Source organism: Rutidosis leptorrhynchoides, chromosome 6 (assembly GCF_046630445.1).
Source record: "Rutidosis leptorrhynchoides isolate AG116_Rl617_1_P2 chromosome 6, CSIRO_AGI_Rlap_v1, whole genome shotgun sequence".
NCBI classification, from domain to species: domain Eukaryota; kingdom Viridiplantae; phylum Streptophyta; class Magnoliopsida; order Asterales; family Asteraceae; genus Rutidosis; species Rutidosis leptorrhynchoides.
In genome coordinates, this window is record NC_092338.1 from 39,898,002 (window position 1) to 39,914,801 (window position 16,800).

A 16,800-nucleotide genomic window follows, 5' to 3' on the forward strand; every position below is an offset into this window, starting at 1 on the left:
AAAATGTATATACATGTAGTGTTTTAATATGTATTCATACACTTTTGAAAGACTTCAAGACACTTATCAAAATACTTCTACTTAATAAAAATTCTTACAATTACATCCTCGTTCAGTTTCATCAACAATTTTACTCGTATGCACCCGTATTCGTACTCGTACAATACACGGCTTTTAGATGTATGTACTATTGGTATATACACTCTAATGATCAGCTCTTATCAGCCCATGTGAGTCACCTAACACATGTGGGAACCATCATTTGGCAACTAGCATGAAATATCTCATAAAATTACAAAAATATGAGTAATCATTCATGACTTATTTACATGAAAACAAAATTACACATCCTTTATATCTAATCCATATACCAACGACCAAAAACACCTACAAACACTTTCATTCTTCAATTTTCTTCATCTAAGTGATCTCTCTCAAGTTCTATCTTCAAGTTCTAAGTGTTCTTCATAAATTCTATAAGTTCTAGTTTCATAAAATCAAGAATACTTCCAAGTTTGCTAGCTTACTTCCAAACTTGTAAAGTGATCATCCAACCTCAAGAAATCTTTCTTATTTACAGTAAGATATCTTTCTAATACAAGGTAATACTCATATTCAAACTTTGGTTCAATTTCTATAACTATAACAATCTTATTTCGAGTGATGATCTTACTTGAATTTGTTTTCGTGTCATGATTCTGCTTCAAGAACTTTCAAGACATCCAAGGATCCTTTGAAGCTAGATCCATTTTTATTATTTCCAGTAGTTTTATCCAGTAGTAATGATGTTCATAACATCATTCGATTCATACATATAAAGCTATCTTATTCGAAGGTTTAAATTTGAAATCACTAGAACATAGTTTAGTTAATTCTAAACTTGTTCGCAAACAAAAGTTAATCCTTCTAACTTGACTTTTAAAATCAACTAAACACATGTTCTATATCTATTTGATATGCTAACTTAATGATTTAAAACCGAAAAACACGAAAAACACCGTAAAACCGGATATACGCCGTTGTAGTAACACCGCGGGCTGTTTTGGGTTAGTTAATTAAAAACTATGATAAATTTTGATTTAAAAGTTGTTATTCTGGGAAAATGATTTTTCTTATGAACATGAAACTATATCCAAAAATCATGGTTAAACTCAAAGTGGAAGTATGTTTTCCAAAATGGTCATCTAGACGTCGTTCTTTCGACTGAAATGACTACCTTTACAAAAATGACTTGTAACCTGTAATTCTGACTATAAACTTATACTTTTTCTGTATAGATTCATAAAATTAAGTTCAATATGAAATCATAGCAATTGGATTCACTCAAAACGGATTTAAAACGAAGAAGTTATGGGTAAAACAAGATTGGATATTTTTGATCTTTTTAGCTACGGGAAATGTTTAACAAATCTGTACAAATCATATCCTAGCTAACTTATATTGTATTATACATGTATTCTAATATATTATGTAATCTTGGGTTACCATAGACACGTATGCAAATGTTCTGACATATCATATCGACCCATGTATATATATTATTTGGAACAACCATAGACACTCTATATGCAGTAATGTTGGAGTTAGCTATACAGGGTTGAGGTTGATTCCAAAAATATATATACTTTGAGTTGTGATTTAGCCTGAGACATGTATACACTGGGTCGCGGATTGATTCAAGATAATATATATCGATTTATTTCTGTACATCTAACTGTGGACAATTAGTTGTAGGTTACTAACGAGGACAGCTGACTTAATACACTCAAATCTTTAAAACATAATAAAAATGGTTGTAATTATATTTTGATCATACTTTGATATATATGTACATATTTGTATAGGTTCGTGAATCGACCAGTGGCCAAGTCTTACTTCCCGACGAAGTAAAAATCTGTGAAAGTGAGTTATAGTCCCACTTTTAAAATCTAATATTTTTGGGATGAGAATACATGCATGTTTTATAAATGATTTACAAAATAGACACAAGTACGTGAAACTACATTCTATGGTTGAATTATCGGAATCGAATATGCCCCTTTTTATTAAGTCTGGTAATCTAAGAATTAGGGAACAGACACCCTAATTGACGCGAATCCTAAAGATAGATCTATTGGGCCTAACAAACCCCATCCAAAGTACCGGATGCTTTAGTACTTCGAAATTTATATCATATCCGAAGGGTGTCCCGGAATGATGGGGATATTCTTATATATGCATCTTGTTAATGTCGGTTACCAGGTGTTCACCATATGAATGATTTTTTATCTCTATGTATGAGATGTGTATTGAAATATGAAATCTTGTGGTCTATTGTTACGATTTGATATATATATATATAGGTTAAACCTATAACTCACCAACATTTTTGTTGACGTTTAAAGCATGTTTATTCTCAAATGAATACTAAGAGCTTCCGCTGTTGCATACTAAAATAAGGACAAGATTTGGAGTCCATGTTTGTATGATATTGTGTAAAAATTGCATTCAAGAAACATATGTCGATGTAATATATTTCTATTATAAACCATTATGTAATGGTCGTGTGTAAACAGTATATTTTAGATTATCATTATTTGATAATCTACGTAATGTTTTTAAAACCTTTATTGATAAAATAAAGGTTATGGTTGTTTTAAAAATGAATGCAGTCTTTGAAAAACGTCTCATATAGAGGTAAAAACCTCGCAACGAAATCAATTAATATGGAACGTTTATAATCAATATGAACGGGACATTTCAAATAATACTAATATTAATCATAATAACTAAAATTATAATTTTATTATTATTTATAATAATAATAATGATATTAACATTGATAATTATAATTATAATATTAATAATAACAATAACATAATAAATCAAATTTATAAATTTTATATTATAATGTTTAGTAATATTTAATGGTACTGAGATTAAATAATAATGTATATAATAATAATATAACAACTAGAATTTACTTGTAATTACATATAATATAATACCAATTCATTATATCATATCTATACACACATAAATGTTCGTGAATCGTCGGGAATAGTCACAGGGTAAATGAATTAGTTCAAAAATTCTGAGATTCAATTAAATAGACTTTGCTTATCATGTCGAAATCATACAAAGATTAAGTTTAAATTTGGTCGGAAATTTCCGGGTCGTCACAAGATTTAGTTTGTAAAGTTGATCTCCCGCAGGATTAAAAAGTTATGTCAATGCGTGATATTTAGACTAAACGTTCAAGTTTGCTCCAAAGACAAGTTGTAGTTTATACTTGTCGGCTTAATTTCATTATTAAGTAATACAAAGACTTAGTCAAATGTATCGGGGACGTTACTCCCGATAGGCCTACCCCCAATAATTAAGCATGCATTCAACGACAATTAAAAATATCACTGTAGGGACTTAGTCGGACATAGCCGGATATAGCATAGTTTAGTAGTTTGGTACTTGTGTCTAATTTGTAAAATGTAAAAACAGCATGTGTCTCACCCCAATAAAAGTAAGTAAGTTTGCTAGCAATAAAGAGTGGGGCTATGAATTCACCTTAGTAAGTAGAGAGAGAGAGAGTTATTCCTCAGAATAGAAAGTTGGATGAGTGAGCAGAAAAGTCAACCTATTGACATTTAAGAGTAGTAAGTGTTTTTGTCCAAGTTTAAGTAGATATTTAAGTATGATAGTGTTGTAAGTATAGTTCATTTTACTAAGTTTCCTTTCCTAGTAAGTTTCTATTTTTAGAAAGTTTCCACTTTTAGTAGATTTCTTATCTTAGTAAGTTTCTATAACTAGAAAGTTTCTACTTTAAGAGTGTTTTCCATTTTAGGATATTTGCCGTATTAGATAAGCTTTCAATCACCCCTTTCCCTTCGAATGGCCATTTCAGGTCTAGGGGCTTGAGCTATAGGATCCTTTAAATCGAAAATCCAAACCCTTCCACCTAGAGTTTCGTAGAAACCATTCGTCAAGAAAGTTCAAAGATCTATACATCTCTAATACATATCCCAAAATGTTTTTATGTGTTATAATATAAGTAGTAGGTTATAGGTGTTAGTAATAGTAATAGTGTATACATGTTAATTAATAGTATAAGTAGTATTAGGGTTTCATTAATTAGGGTTAGTTAATTAAAGTAGTATTTTAATGATTAAGGTTTAGGGTTTTGAGGATCTAAATAATATGAATGTTAAGATTATGCACGAATATGATTATGAATATAAACATGAATTGAAAGAAAGATTTAAAAGTTTTAAGATTTTGGATCATACCTTGTTAATGATGATGAAGATTAACAAGAAACAAGAAGAAAACTTGGTGATGAAGATCAAATAACCCAAATAATGAAGAACACGCTTGAAAATCTTGATGAACACGAAGAATAAGCTTGAAGATCCGAATACCACAAGAGAGGGAGAGGGAGAGATTGTTTTGGAGAGAGGATTTTGGTGTGATTTGTGAATGAGAAACTAGGAGTCTAGAGGTGTTTATATAGTGCAAGTATAAGAGTGTTAGTCAACATAAGGATGTTCTAATTAATGATTTTATTTTATATTAAAATTTTTAGTCAACAATAGGTGGTGCTAGTTTATATATATATATATATATATATATATATATATATATATATATATATATATATATATATATATATATATATATATATATATATATATATATATATATATATATATATATATATATATATATATATATATATATATTTATATATATATATATATTTTATTTTAATTTTTTTAGTCAACATAAGGATGTAATTGTTTAAGATTCTTTAGTCTCATTATTGTTATTATTATTATTATTATTATTATTATTATTATTATTATTATTATTATTATTATTATTATTACATTTACTACATGATAAGTATTATTTATTTTTTACTAATTCATGACTTGTATATATATTTTTTATTTAGTTCCCAATTGTTTTATTATTTATATAAATGTCACTTTTTATTTATTACTTATAGGTTATTAGTTATAATATTACATAAATGCATAAATTTTAATTAGCAGTGAGTGTCGACTAACAGTTTATTATTTTCATCTTTTATTAACTTGTCAATTGTTGATTAAAGTTTAATTATTAAGTTTTAATTATATTGTTTAGGCATTTAATATTGGAAAAATATAGAATGAAAAAATGAGGGTCGTTATACATAATCATATGTAAAATCTTTAAAACAAATTGTACAATCTTTTACAAAACAATCCATGAAAACATGTACAAACTTTGAAGCATATTGCACAACCTTCATAATTGTATTTTAATTTGTTTTAAATTTAGAAGAGACATTTGTTATTACTAATAATTACTCTGTATTATCAAAAATATAAATACTCAATTTTAAAGCATACTTTATTATTATTATTATTATTATTATTATTATTATTATTATTATTATTATTATTATTATTATTATTATTATTATTATTATTATTATTATATTATTATTATTATTATTATTAATCAAATATAGGTTCCCATTGCAAGATAAACTACGTTACATATGTATGCGAAACACATGTCACAATAAAAAGTTGTAATGTAGGATTTTATAACAATGAAAATTGTAATTGTGATAAAATTGGAAGAATATGGTTGGAGAATGAATGTAATTCATTTATTGTGACCAAGTTAAGTACATTAATATGTTTGTAGTTTATCTTTGATTATTTCGGATAATATGTTCTGGGAAAAATATTAGTGGTACGCTTTCGTTGTAATTATTTGTTATATGCATTTTAGAAACTTCAATAATTTAGCTATATTTCCCAATGGTTTGATAAGTATTCCCCATAATATTATGTTCAAACTTGAATTATTTAATAAATCCCTGATTTGACGGGTTTTTTATAATAGTATTATTTTGCATCTAAGAACTCATTATATCATAAACACACATTTATAAAAGATTCACATATTTATATAATAACATTTATCAACTATAACTAGTGGCGATTCTAGGATCAGAACCCAATAGGGTCCCCAATTTTTTTCGATACTAATTATATTTCTTCAAAAAACTACAAATTCGAAAAATATATGTGGTCTGAGTAGCTAAATTTAGTAGAGTCCTATACAATTTAAAGGTAAAACTATAAATTTAAAATATATACAGGGTCCTATAATTAAATTTAGTGGTGTTCTATAAATTTTAAAGAGTATTTTTTACGTAAAAATTTTAAACTAATAGTGTCATGTGACTCTACGAGTCTCAAGGTAGAGTCGCCACTAACTATTGGTTTATCTTGATTGTCGGAATCTGCGGGTTTGTAATTGTCTCTAGAAAATTCGGCGATGATAGCCGGGTCTCTTTTGGTTTGATGTCGTTTTTTGTTCTGTTCGGTTGCCATCCGCTGTAGTGTTCATGCCTCTCCCGTAGTCGAGTCTATTCGGGTGGACTCGATGTCGTTGCCGGCGTGTGTTGACTTTGTTGACCATGGTAAATTGATGTTTTTTGAAGTAATTCTCTCGAGGTCCTTTTATCCGCTCGAACGGGGTTTTGTTCTTACTTGACGAGCATGTGGTTCTCTGGTTAGGAGTGTTATGTGGTTCTTCGGGTACGAGAGGTTATTTTGATTTGCAGGCTTCGGGTTAGGTGTTGATGGAGTGCCCGATGTTCATTTTAGGGTGCGGCTTTTTAGCAGTGTAGATTATGGCGTTAGATACGTGCCCGGTTTTATGTTGTGTTTAGTTTTAGGTTTGATGGTTGTACGTTTGTTGTATCTTACATTTTCAATGCGATCGCTCTCTTTCAATCATTGTTTTCGTCCATTGTTTGTAGGACGATCACAGCGAACCCTTAAAATTTTAATCATTGTCGTTTGTATGTACCATCGGATCTTTATGATATATATATATATATTTTCGCCGTAGAAAAAAAAAAAGAAAAAAGGCACCTTACCTTTATTGTAGTACACCCCTCCTTATGTCCAACATATAATGATAATTAGCAAAGAAAATTCCTAAAGTTGTTTTATATATTCTATTTTATTAAATGATGTTGGATTATGTTTCTTACCTGGTAATAATAAGTCAAATAAACAATACTTGACCCCCAGATTGTGCATCACATTTTTCCATTTTGATTTGGTTTCCTACATTTTTTTATTTGCTAATAACTTTAATGGTTGTTTTTATATAATATAAATGTACAAAAGTAGCGATCGTTGGTGAAAGGTTGAAAATGTTTGATTTCTTAAAACCTTATAGTTTGTGATATAACAAAAAGAATAAAAAAAGAAAAATTCGCAACAAGTTTAAATTAACTGATACTCTACTTGTATTCTATGATCAACCATTTTCAATATAATGGCAGATGTTTATGGCTTAATTAATACTCCTTGTTTCTTTTTCCGTTTTTGTGTTAGCTTAACTATTTTTTGAAGTGGTTTTCTAATGATAGCTCTAAAAGCTATCTTTAATTTTTTTTAACACCAGAACAAGGAAGCTTTATTATTCAAAACAGTATGTACAGATACAAGCTAATATAATCACAAAACTAGTCACGCGAGAACAAAAACAAAAATAACACGATGATAAAATACATAAACCAAGGCATACTGCATTGCTATCGAAAACCAAGATACCAGGTTAGGGGCAGACTTGATAAAAGAACTCAAGCAAGACCAGGATCGACCTACAGTACTGAGAAATCCAGTGACACAAGCAGGACTATCTTTAAAAAAAAAAAAAATTGCACAAAAATTTGTATAACAAAAGTAAATTGGTTATTTGCAAGTTAGCGGGGTTAGTTATAAGAATGGTATGAATATTTAGGGTTAAAGCCAAAAATAGGCTACAAACTTACACAAATGTACCGATGTCGCCCACAAACTCATTTCCGTCATACTGTCGCCTACAAACTTTCAAAAAGTGTTTCAATGTAAACAAAAACTTTCAAAAAGTGTACCAATGTAAACAAAAATGACTTGCTACCGCCTAAACCGGTCAAAATTGACACGTGTCGTTCGTGGATTGGATCTTAATTCTAAAAAAAAAAAAAAAAATTCAGGTCAAAATTAGTATGTAACAGGTCAAAACGCCAAAATGTTGATATTAACACATTTTTTCAAAGTTTGTAGGCGACAGTAGGACGGAAATGAGTTTGTGGGCGACATCGGTACATTTGTGTAAGTTTGTAGCCTATTTTTGGCTTTAACCCAAATATTTAATACATGTCTTGAAACCTTAGGCTCTTAAGACTATGTCTAGAATTTTTTTTTTTTTTTTTTTTTTTTTTTTTTTTTTTTTTTTTTTCACATCAGTTTGGAATCATCAGATGGATTTAATCACCCACGCGTTCATTTCTCATAGTTGCATAACCCGCTTCCAACTACTGGAGGAAACCTGGACTAATCCGAGGGCATGGGAGGTAAAACCCCCTCCGCGCTGCCTCCGCACTAAGCGAAAGGCGACCTAGGTGGATACTTCAGGTCAGGGATAACATTGAGCGCAATGTTGCAGCCCAGCGGAATCGAACTCCTGACCTCTCGCTAAGAGAGGCAGAACACTACCAGCTGAACTACTAACTAGAAATTCTTTTTTTATATATAAATTATTCATTAAAAACGATTTTTATTAATGAATGTGTTAAAACTTATTTTTATTTATCTTGTAAAGACGAATAAAGCAACTCTATTTTCTATTCTATTAGATTAACTATGACGACGAATCAAATTATCACTATTGCTATTTCCTTTTCTAGTTCCTTTTCACTTCTTTTTCCAAATAGCGTTGTCATTTATCAGCGTCTAGGAGAGCTATAACTAAATTTTAACTTTATTAATCAATATCAATAAACGTATAAAAGAAAAATTAGAAAAGAAATAAAGGCTTAAATTAATATATTACTTCATATAAATAAATATTTTCCGATATGATTACATATTTTCTTTTTACAGAAGAGGAATGATGAAGTTTTTCTTGTCTACGAGGTTAATGACTACTTTATTCATTTTGTCAATTCAACAATTATATATATATATATATATATATATATATATATATATATATATATATATATATATATATATATATATAAATAATGTATGTCATTTTGAATGAATTAAAAGATATTTTTTACCAACCTTCATTAGTAGGAGTGCCAACATCGTCTCGAATTGAATTTCCCCTAACGTGTGTGTGAGTGACAAATGAGAGCATCCGATATCGATATCGCCGTTGAAAAAAAAAATGTAAACTACAGTACAGTGTATTATTATAAGAAAGCCATGTTAAAATACACTACGGCCATGTTTGAAAACAAGCTTTTTGAAGCTTTTATGAGCTTTTAACTTTTTTTTTTTTTTTTTGGAACGGCAGAGGATTTTATTAAAAAAAGAGACTAGCAAGAAGCTAGAAAAAATTACAAAGAATCCATAGGATTTTGTAGCCACATTGACCAATTAATCATACATTTTTTATATCTAGAAAAAATCCAAAAGAAAGCGGTAACAATAATATTATCCATAACATGATGAATACGGAAGCTAGTGTCATTGAAGATGTAACTGTTTCGAAGACGCCATAAATTCCAAAGAGCCGAAAAGCAGATGCATTGCACGATCATTTTCTTCTTACCTTGTAAGAGGTTGCTATCTATCCATGACCAAAAATCTTCCATTGAATTCCAGCTAGAAACAGGAGTACCAAGCCAAACACCAACGTTAGACCAAACTTGTTTGCTAATATCACATGAAACAAAGACATGGTTTTCTGTTTCCTCAAACTGATCGCACCAAGAACATTTATTATTTTGAAGAATAACATCCCTTCGAGCAAGATTATCTTTTGTAGCTAGCCTATGTAACTTTAGACGCCATAAGAACACATTAATTTTAATTGGAAACAAAGCGCACCAATCCGTTGGTCGAGAGTAAGCAGCTTTGAAATGAACATCTATCATCTCTCTAGCATGAGCCACCGAGTAAGCTTGAGAAGGAGATCCATCCCATATCCAATTATCATTCTCATCCGATAGCGAAACCGATTCTAGGAGAGAACACAAAGAGTTGAATGAAGTAAGCTCAATGCCACTACGAAGATTACGACGCCAAAACCAAACCCAGGAACAATTATTGAAATGATCGGCAACAGAAGCATGTTTTCTAATATCTAAAGCTAACAACCGTGGGAAACGTAAAGCCAATGTAACCCCATCTATCCATGTATCGTACCAAAAACTAGTGATCGAACCGCTACCCAATTTAATGTGCAACAAAGATGGATTTATTAAACTTGTCGAATGAATATAATCAGTACACTTACATATAGAGGACCAAGTTCTAGACGAGGAGCTACTCGAAGAAATGCGACCATCTTGACATGGACCGTGAATTGCGTTGATAACCTTGGCCCATATTGCATCTTTTTTAATCATCAAACGCCATCTCCACTTATAAATTAGTGCGAGGTTGAGGGACGAGAGACTAGTAACATTTAGGCCTCCACATTCGTAAGTATTAAGAATAAGCCTCCATTTAATCCAATGAATTTTCCTTTCGTTGTCTTTTCCACCCCAAAAAAAAGAAGAACGAAGAGACTCAAGAATATGAATAACCTTAGAAGGAGCTTTAAAGAGAGACATGTAGTACGTTCCAAGCCCTCCAAGGACTGATTTAACAAGGGTAAGTCTTCCCCCAAATGAAATCATATTCGCTTTCCACGAGGCAAGACGATTCTTGACCTTGTTAATGATCGGATCCCAATTTTCAATTCTAGACATATTGTGGCCGACTGGTAATCCAAGAAAATGAAAAGGTAGGGAAGCAGAAAAGCATCCCATGATACTAGCCATGCGATCGACTTCGCCAGATGGAATCCCAACACCAAACAAGCTGGACTTGTGGAGATTAATTTTTAAGCCAGACACCGCATAGAAACAGCCAAGAAGCGTAACAAGATTCAAAGCATTGTTATCGCTCCATTCGCCAACGAATAGAGCGTCATCGGCATAAATACAATGGGTAATCAGCTCACTTCTATTGTTATTCCCCACACGAAGACCATGAAAAACCGAGCAATCCAATGCATCTTTAATCGCAGCCGTGAGACCTTCCATACCGATGATAAATAAAAGAGGGGATAAGGGATCTCCTTGACGAAGACCTCGCCCTAAGTTGAATTCGGAGGAAGGACTACCATTTAGAAGGAGCGAAGCGCACGAAGATGAGAGGCAAGCCCGAATCCATTTAATCCATTTCGAATTGAAGCCTAAGTTGGATAACATCGAGAAAATGAACTCCCAATGTATCGAGTCGAAGGCTTTATCAAAGTCTACCTTGAAGAGCATAGCTTTTTTGTTTTTCCTCTTACACCAATCGACAACTTCATTAATTATAAGGGGACCATCGAGAATTTGACGCCCTTTAATGAACGCCGTCTGCTCTGGACTTATGATATCATCAATAACTTGTGTCAATCTATTAGCGAGAATCTTGGCAAGAATCTTATATTGAATACCGATGAGGCTAATTGGGCGAAAATCTTGCACATGAATAGGATGATCCTTCTTTGGAATAAGAGAAAAAAATGATGAATTACATCCCCTCGGAATGGAACATCGATCTTCAAAATCGTGAACCATATCAAAGACGTCAACCTTAACCGTGTCCCAAAAATGCTTAATAAAGTGGAAAGAGAATCCATCTGGACCGGGAGCTTTATCGCTCCCACAAGACCACACCGCATCTTTTATTTCTTCCTCAGAAAATCGAGAAGTTAGCTGGGCCGCTTTGTTAGCAGCAAGCCGTTTCAATTGATTGCTGGGGCTACATACAGGGGCACAATCAACATGTTTAAATTTATTAGTAAAGAAGTCAAGGAAGACTTTTTTCACTAACTGAGGCGACGTTTCCCAATTCCCATTATGCATTATGCCACTGATTTGGAGCTTTCTTCTTTTCCTATTAATAGAAGTATGAAAAAAGTGGAATTCTCATCTCCCAAGCATGTGGCAAGCTTCTTATTTTTTTGAGACAAGTTTGCAATTTCAATCGATTCCAATATAGCCATATCTTTCAAAATAGATGACCTTGTAACAGAAAGATTTGACGAGTCACCGTTAGCATTAAGTTGCGAATCGATATCCTTCAGCTGGTTTGAAAGAGCATTTTTGTCAAAAGTGTTTTTCGCCCAAATGTCCGAACGCCACAGTTTAAGAGCAGCCTTCACCCTCTTCAACTTATCCTTCAACCGAATTTGCGAATTAGAGCTGATATAGACATTGGCATCGGTCCAAGTATTGACCACGGTATCCTCAAAGCCTTCCAAGTCAAACCACGACTTGAACAACCGGAACGGAGTCGGACCATAATCGAGCATCTTATTACGGAGCAAGATGGGACAGTGATCTGACCAAAGATTGGTGAGGATGGTACCATCCAAATGAGGAAAAGCGCTTAAGAAACCATTTGAAGCAAGATACCTGTCTAACTTTGATCGTTTTGTAAAAGATTTATTTACACGAGTATACGATCTTCCACCCAACGGGATATCAAAGAGGTTCCCATTATCAATGAAGGTGTTAAACGCATCCGCAGTTCGATGGCAGAAGTTAGTGCCCATTCTTTCCGATGACGATCTTACCGAGTTAAAATCACCAAAGATTAAATACTCACCCCCATTAGAATTCATGAAAGAGGTTAGATACGACCATAAGCGCTTCTTTAATGGAAGAGATTGAGGAGCATAAACATTCACAAGATAAAAAGTAGAAGGACTATTGACGAAAGATCCTTGTACAATCAAAGCATTATCGAATGATATGATACGAGAACTGGAAAAATAACGAGGGTCCCATAGAGTAACAATTCCACCTGAGCGACCGCGAGCGCTTGAAGAGGCAACTTTGAAATGAAAATTACCCCAAAAAGCTTTCACAGCAAAGTAATCAAGATTAACCATCCTTGTTTCTTGCAATCCGAGCACTGAAATAGAATGTTCGTTACAAAGCTTTCGCACCCAGTTCTGTTTTGTTTTGGTTAAAATCCCGCCTCCGATATTCAATGATAAGCAATTCATAAAATTGTTTTAAACCCACGCATACTCAGTATTACTGATTTATGTTCCTTAGAAATATTGCCCAAATCGTAGCCAAGCATTTTTCCAAAGTTCGTGAATTTGTCAAAATGAGCTTTTAACTTTTAGCTTCTATAAAAAAGCTCTTATCAAGTAAAAATTTCCGTTCGGTTGCAAGAACTTAAAGCTTTTTAAGAAAGGAAAAAAGTAAAAAGTTAAAAGCTACTAGAAGTAACGTTTAGCTTTTAGCTTATAGTTTTATGTCATTTTACTCATTATTTTTAAAGTTTCAGCTACTATGCCAAACAACAAAATACATATAAAAAATTAACAACTACTAGCCAAAAGCTAAAAGATACCAGCTACTAGCTAACAGATAAAAGCTACCAGCTAGTTTTGCCAAATATATCATACCATTTGAATTTCGGCATTAGTGAACAATATAACACTTCTAATAAATTAATACGGACACCACAAATATATCATGTTAACTCTTAATGCATACAGTATAACACTTCTAATAAATGTACATTTATAATGTACGCACCATAAGTTTTTTGTACCCTTTACATTACTAGCAAAGCCATAAGTTTTTAACAGTGGGTAAAAAGCTTACTAATTAATTACATCAATCTTAAAACCAAGAAGATAACTGATGTGTCAAAACGTAACCTTTAAAATGTAGACAATATGCTTAATAATTAACACATAATACAGGCAACTAAAACCCGATCATGCAGTAACTAGCAAGTAAATTGACCAGTTCGATCCACATGGAGAAGTTTGTTTTAAGGACTTTATAACGATTAATTATTCTAAAGGGGGGGTTTGTGTTTGAAGTTGTATTTTCGTTTAACGAAACAGTAAATAAATATAATGAATAACAAGAATGAGAATGCGGTGTTTACTTCTATGCTTGATAAATGACATGGATTGTTCTTTTATAATTAAAACCGTTATGTGATAGTTACAATAGAGCAGTTTATATCAATTTCACAATTTCTATAAACTTAAGAGCTATGTTTAATCAACAAGATTCTTTCGTGGTTGAATTCACATAAAACATAGTTTACTAAGATCACTCTAAGTAAACTACATGATTGTATATCCTAAATATCGTTCAATTAACATCCTATACTCACATATAGGTGGCTAGATCACTAGGTTTTGAAGTATAAGCTATGGTCTTTGATAAACTCACATAAACCAAGTCATAAGTTACATAATTGAACTAGGATACTGTAGTGACCCGAACTTTTCCATGTTTATATATATTAAATGAAATTGTTATTTACATGATTAAGTGTTTCCAACATGTTAAGCAATCAAACTTGTTAAGACTTGATTAATTGAAATAGGTTTCATATAGACAATTGACCACCCAAGTTGACCGGTGATTCATGAACGTTAAAACTTGTAAAAACTATACGATGACATATATATGGTTATATATATAGTTAACATGATTTTATTATAAGTATGTATCTCATTAGGTATTTTAACAATGAGTTATATACATAAAAATGAGACTATTAATTTAAGAAACTCGAAAACGATATATATAACGATTATCGTTATAACAACGTCTTACTAGGTACATATGAATCATATTAAGATATTGATACACTTGGTTAATTATGTTAAATGATAAGTAAATATATTATAAAGTGTATTAACAATGAAATACATATGTAAAAATAAGACTACTAACTTAATGATTTCGAAACGAGACATATATGTAACGATTATCGTTGTAACGACATTTAACTGTATATATATCATACTAAGATATATTATATATCATAATATCATGATAATATAACAATTTAACATCTCATTTGTTATAATAAACAATGGGTTAACAACATTCAACAAGATCGTTAACCTAAAGGTTTCAAAACAACATTTACATGTAACGACTAACGATGACTTAACGACTCAGTTAAAATGTATATACATGTAGTGTTTTAATATGTATTCATACACTTTTGAAAGACTTCAAGACACTTATCAAAATACTTCTACTTAACAAAAATGCTTACAATTACATCCTCGTTCAGTTGCATCAACAATTCTACTCGTATGCACTCGTATTCGTACTCGTACAATACACAGCTTTTAGATGTATGTACTATTGGTATATACACTCCAATGATCAGCTCTTAGCAGCCCATGTGAGTCACCTAACACATTTGGGAACCATCATTTGGCAACTAGCATGAAATATCTCATAAAATTACAAAAATATGAGTAATCATTCATGACTTATTTACATGAAAACAAAATTACATATCCTTTATATCTAATCCATACACCAACGACCAAAAACACCTACAAACACTTTCATTCTTCAATTTTCTCAATCTAATTGATCTCTCTCAAGTTCTATCTTCAAGTTCTAAGTGTTCTTCATAAATTCCAAAAGTTCTAGTTTCATAAAATCAAGAATACTTCCAAGATTGCAAGTTTACTTCCAAGTTTTCTAAATCCATTCCAAGTAATCATCCAAGATCAAGAAACCTTTGTTACTTACAGTAGGTTATCTTTCTAATACAAGGTAATAATCATATTCAAACTTTAATTCAATTTCTATAACAATAACAATCTTATTTCGAGTGGAAATCTTACTTGAAATTGTTTTCGTGTCATGATTCTGCTTCAAGAACTTTCAAGCCATCCAAGGATCCTTTGAAGCTAGATCTATTTTTCTCATTTACAGTAGGTTTATCCAAGGAACTTGAGGTAGTAATGATGTTCATAACATCATTCGATTCATACATATAAAGCTATCTTATTCGAAGGTTTAAACTTGTAATCACTAGAACATAGTTTAGTTAATTCTAAACTTGTTCGCAAATAAAAGTTAATCCTTCTAACTTGACTTTTAAAATCAACTAAACACATGTTCTATATCTATATGATATGCTAACTTAATGATTTAAAACCTGGAAACACGAAAAACACCGTAAAACCGGATTTACGCCGTCGTAGTAACACCGCGGGCTGTTTTGGGTTAGTTAATTAAAAACTATGATAAACTTTGATTTAAAAGTTGTTATTCTGGGAAAATAATTTTTATTATGAACATGAAACTATATCCAAAAATTATGATTAAACTCAAAGTGGAAGTATGTTTTCTAAAATGGTCATCTAGACGTCGTTCTTTCGACTGAAATGACTACCTTTACAAAAACGACTTGTAACTTATTTTTATGATTATAAACCTATAATTTTTCTGTTTAGATTCATAAAATAGAGTTCAATATGAAACCATAGCAATTTGATTCACTCAAAACGGATTTAAAATGAAGAAGTTATGGGTAAAAACAAGATTGGATAATTTTTCTCATTTTAGCTACGTGAAAATTGGTAACAAATCTATTCCAACCATAACTTAATCAACTTGTATTGTATATTATGTAATCTTGAGATACCATAGACTCGTATACAATATTTCGACCTATCATGTCGACACATCTATATATATTTCGGAACAACCATAGACACTCTATATGTGAATGTTGGAGTTAGCTATACAGGGTTGAGGTTGATTCCAAAATATATATAGTTTGAGTTGTGATCAATACTGAGATACGTATACACTGGGTCGTGGATTGATTCAAGATAATATTTATCGATTTATTTCTGTACATCTAACTGTGGACAACTAGTTGTACGTTACTAACGAGGACAGCTGACTTAATAAACTTAAAACATCAAAATATATTAAAAGTGTTGTAAATATATTTTGAACATACTTTG

General features: G+C 31.3%; 1 protein-coding gene across 1 annotated transcript; it reads right to left on the reverse strand.

The window, feature by feature from the left end:
• Positions 1-11,892: 11,892 nt before the first annotated feature.
• Positions 11,893-13,041, reverse strand: LOC139853576 (uncharacterized). The gene has a single exon (XM_071842961.1). The coding sequence runs from the start codon at positions 13,039-13,041 to the stop codon at positions 11,893-11,895; it is 1,149 nt and encodes a 382-aa protein (XP_071699062.1).
• Positions 13,042-16,800: the final 3,759 nt, after the last annotated feature.

Excerpts from the sequence above, each read along its gene's own strand:
- LOC139853576 (XM_071842961.1), bottom strand. The coding sequence starts at position 13,041 with ATGAATTGCTTATCATTGAATATCGGAGGCGGGATTTTAACCAAAACA.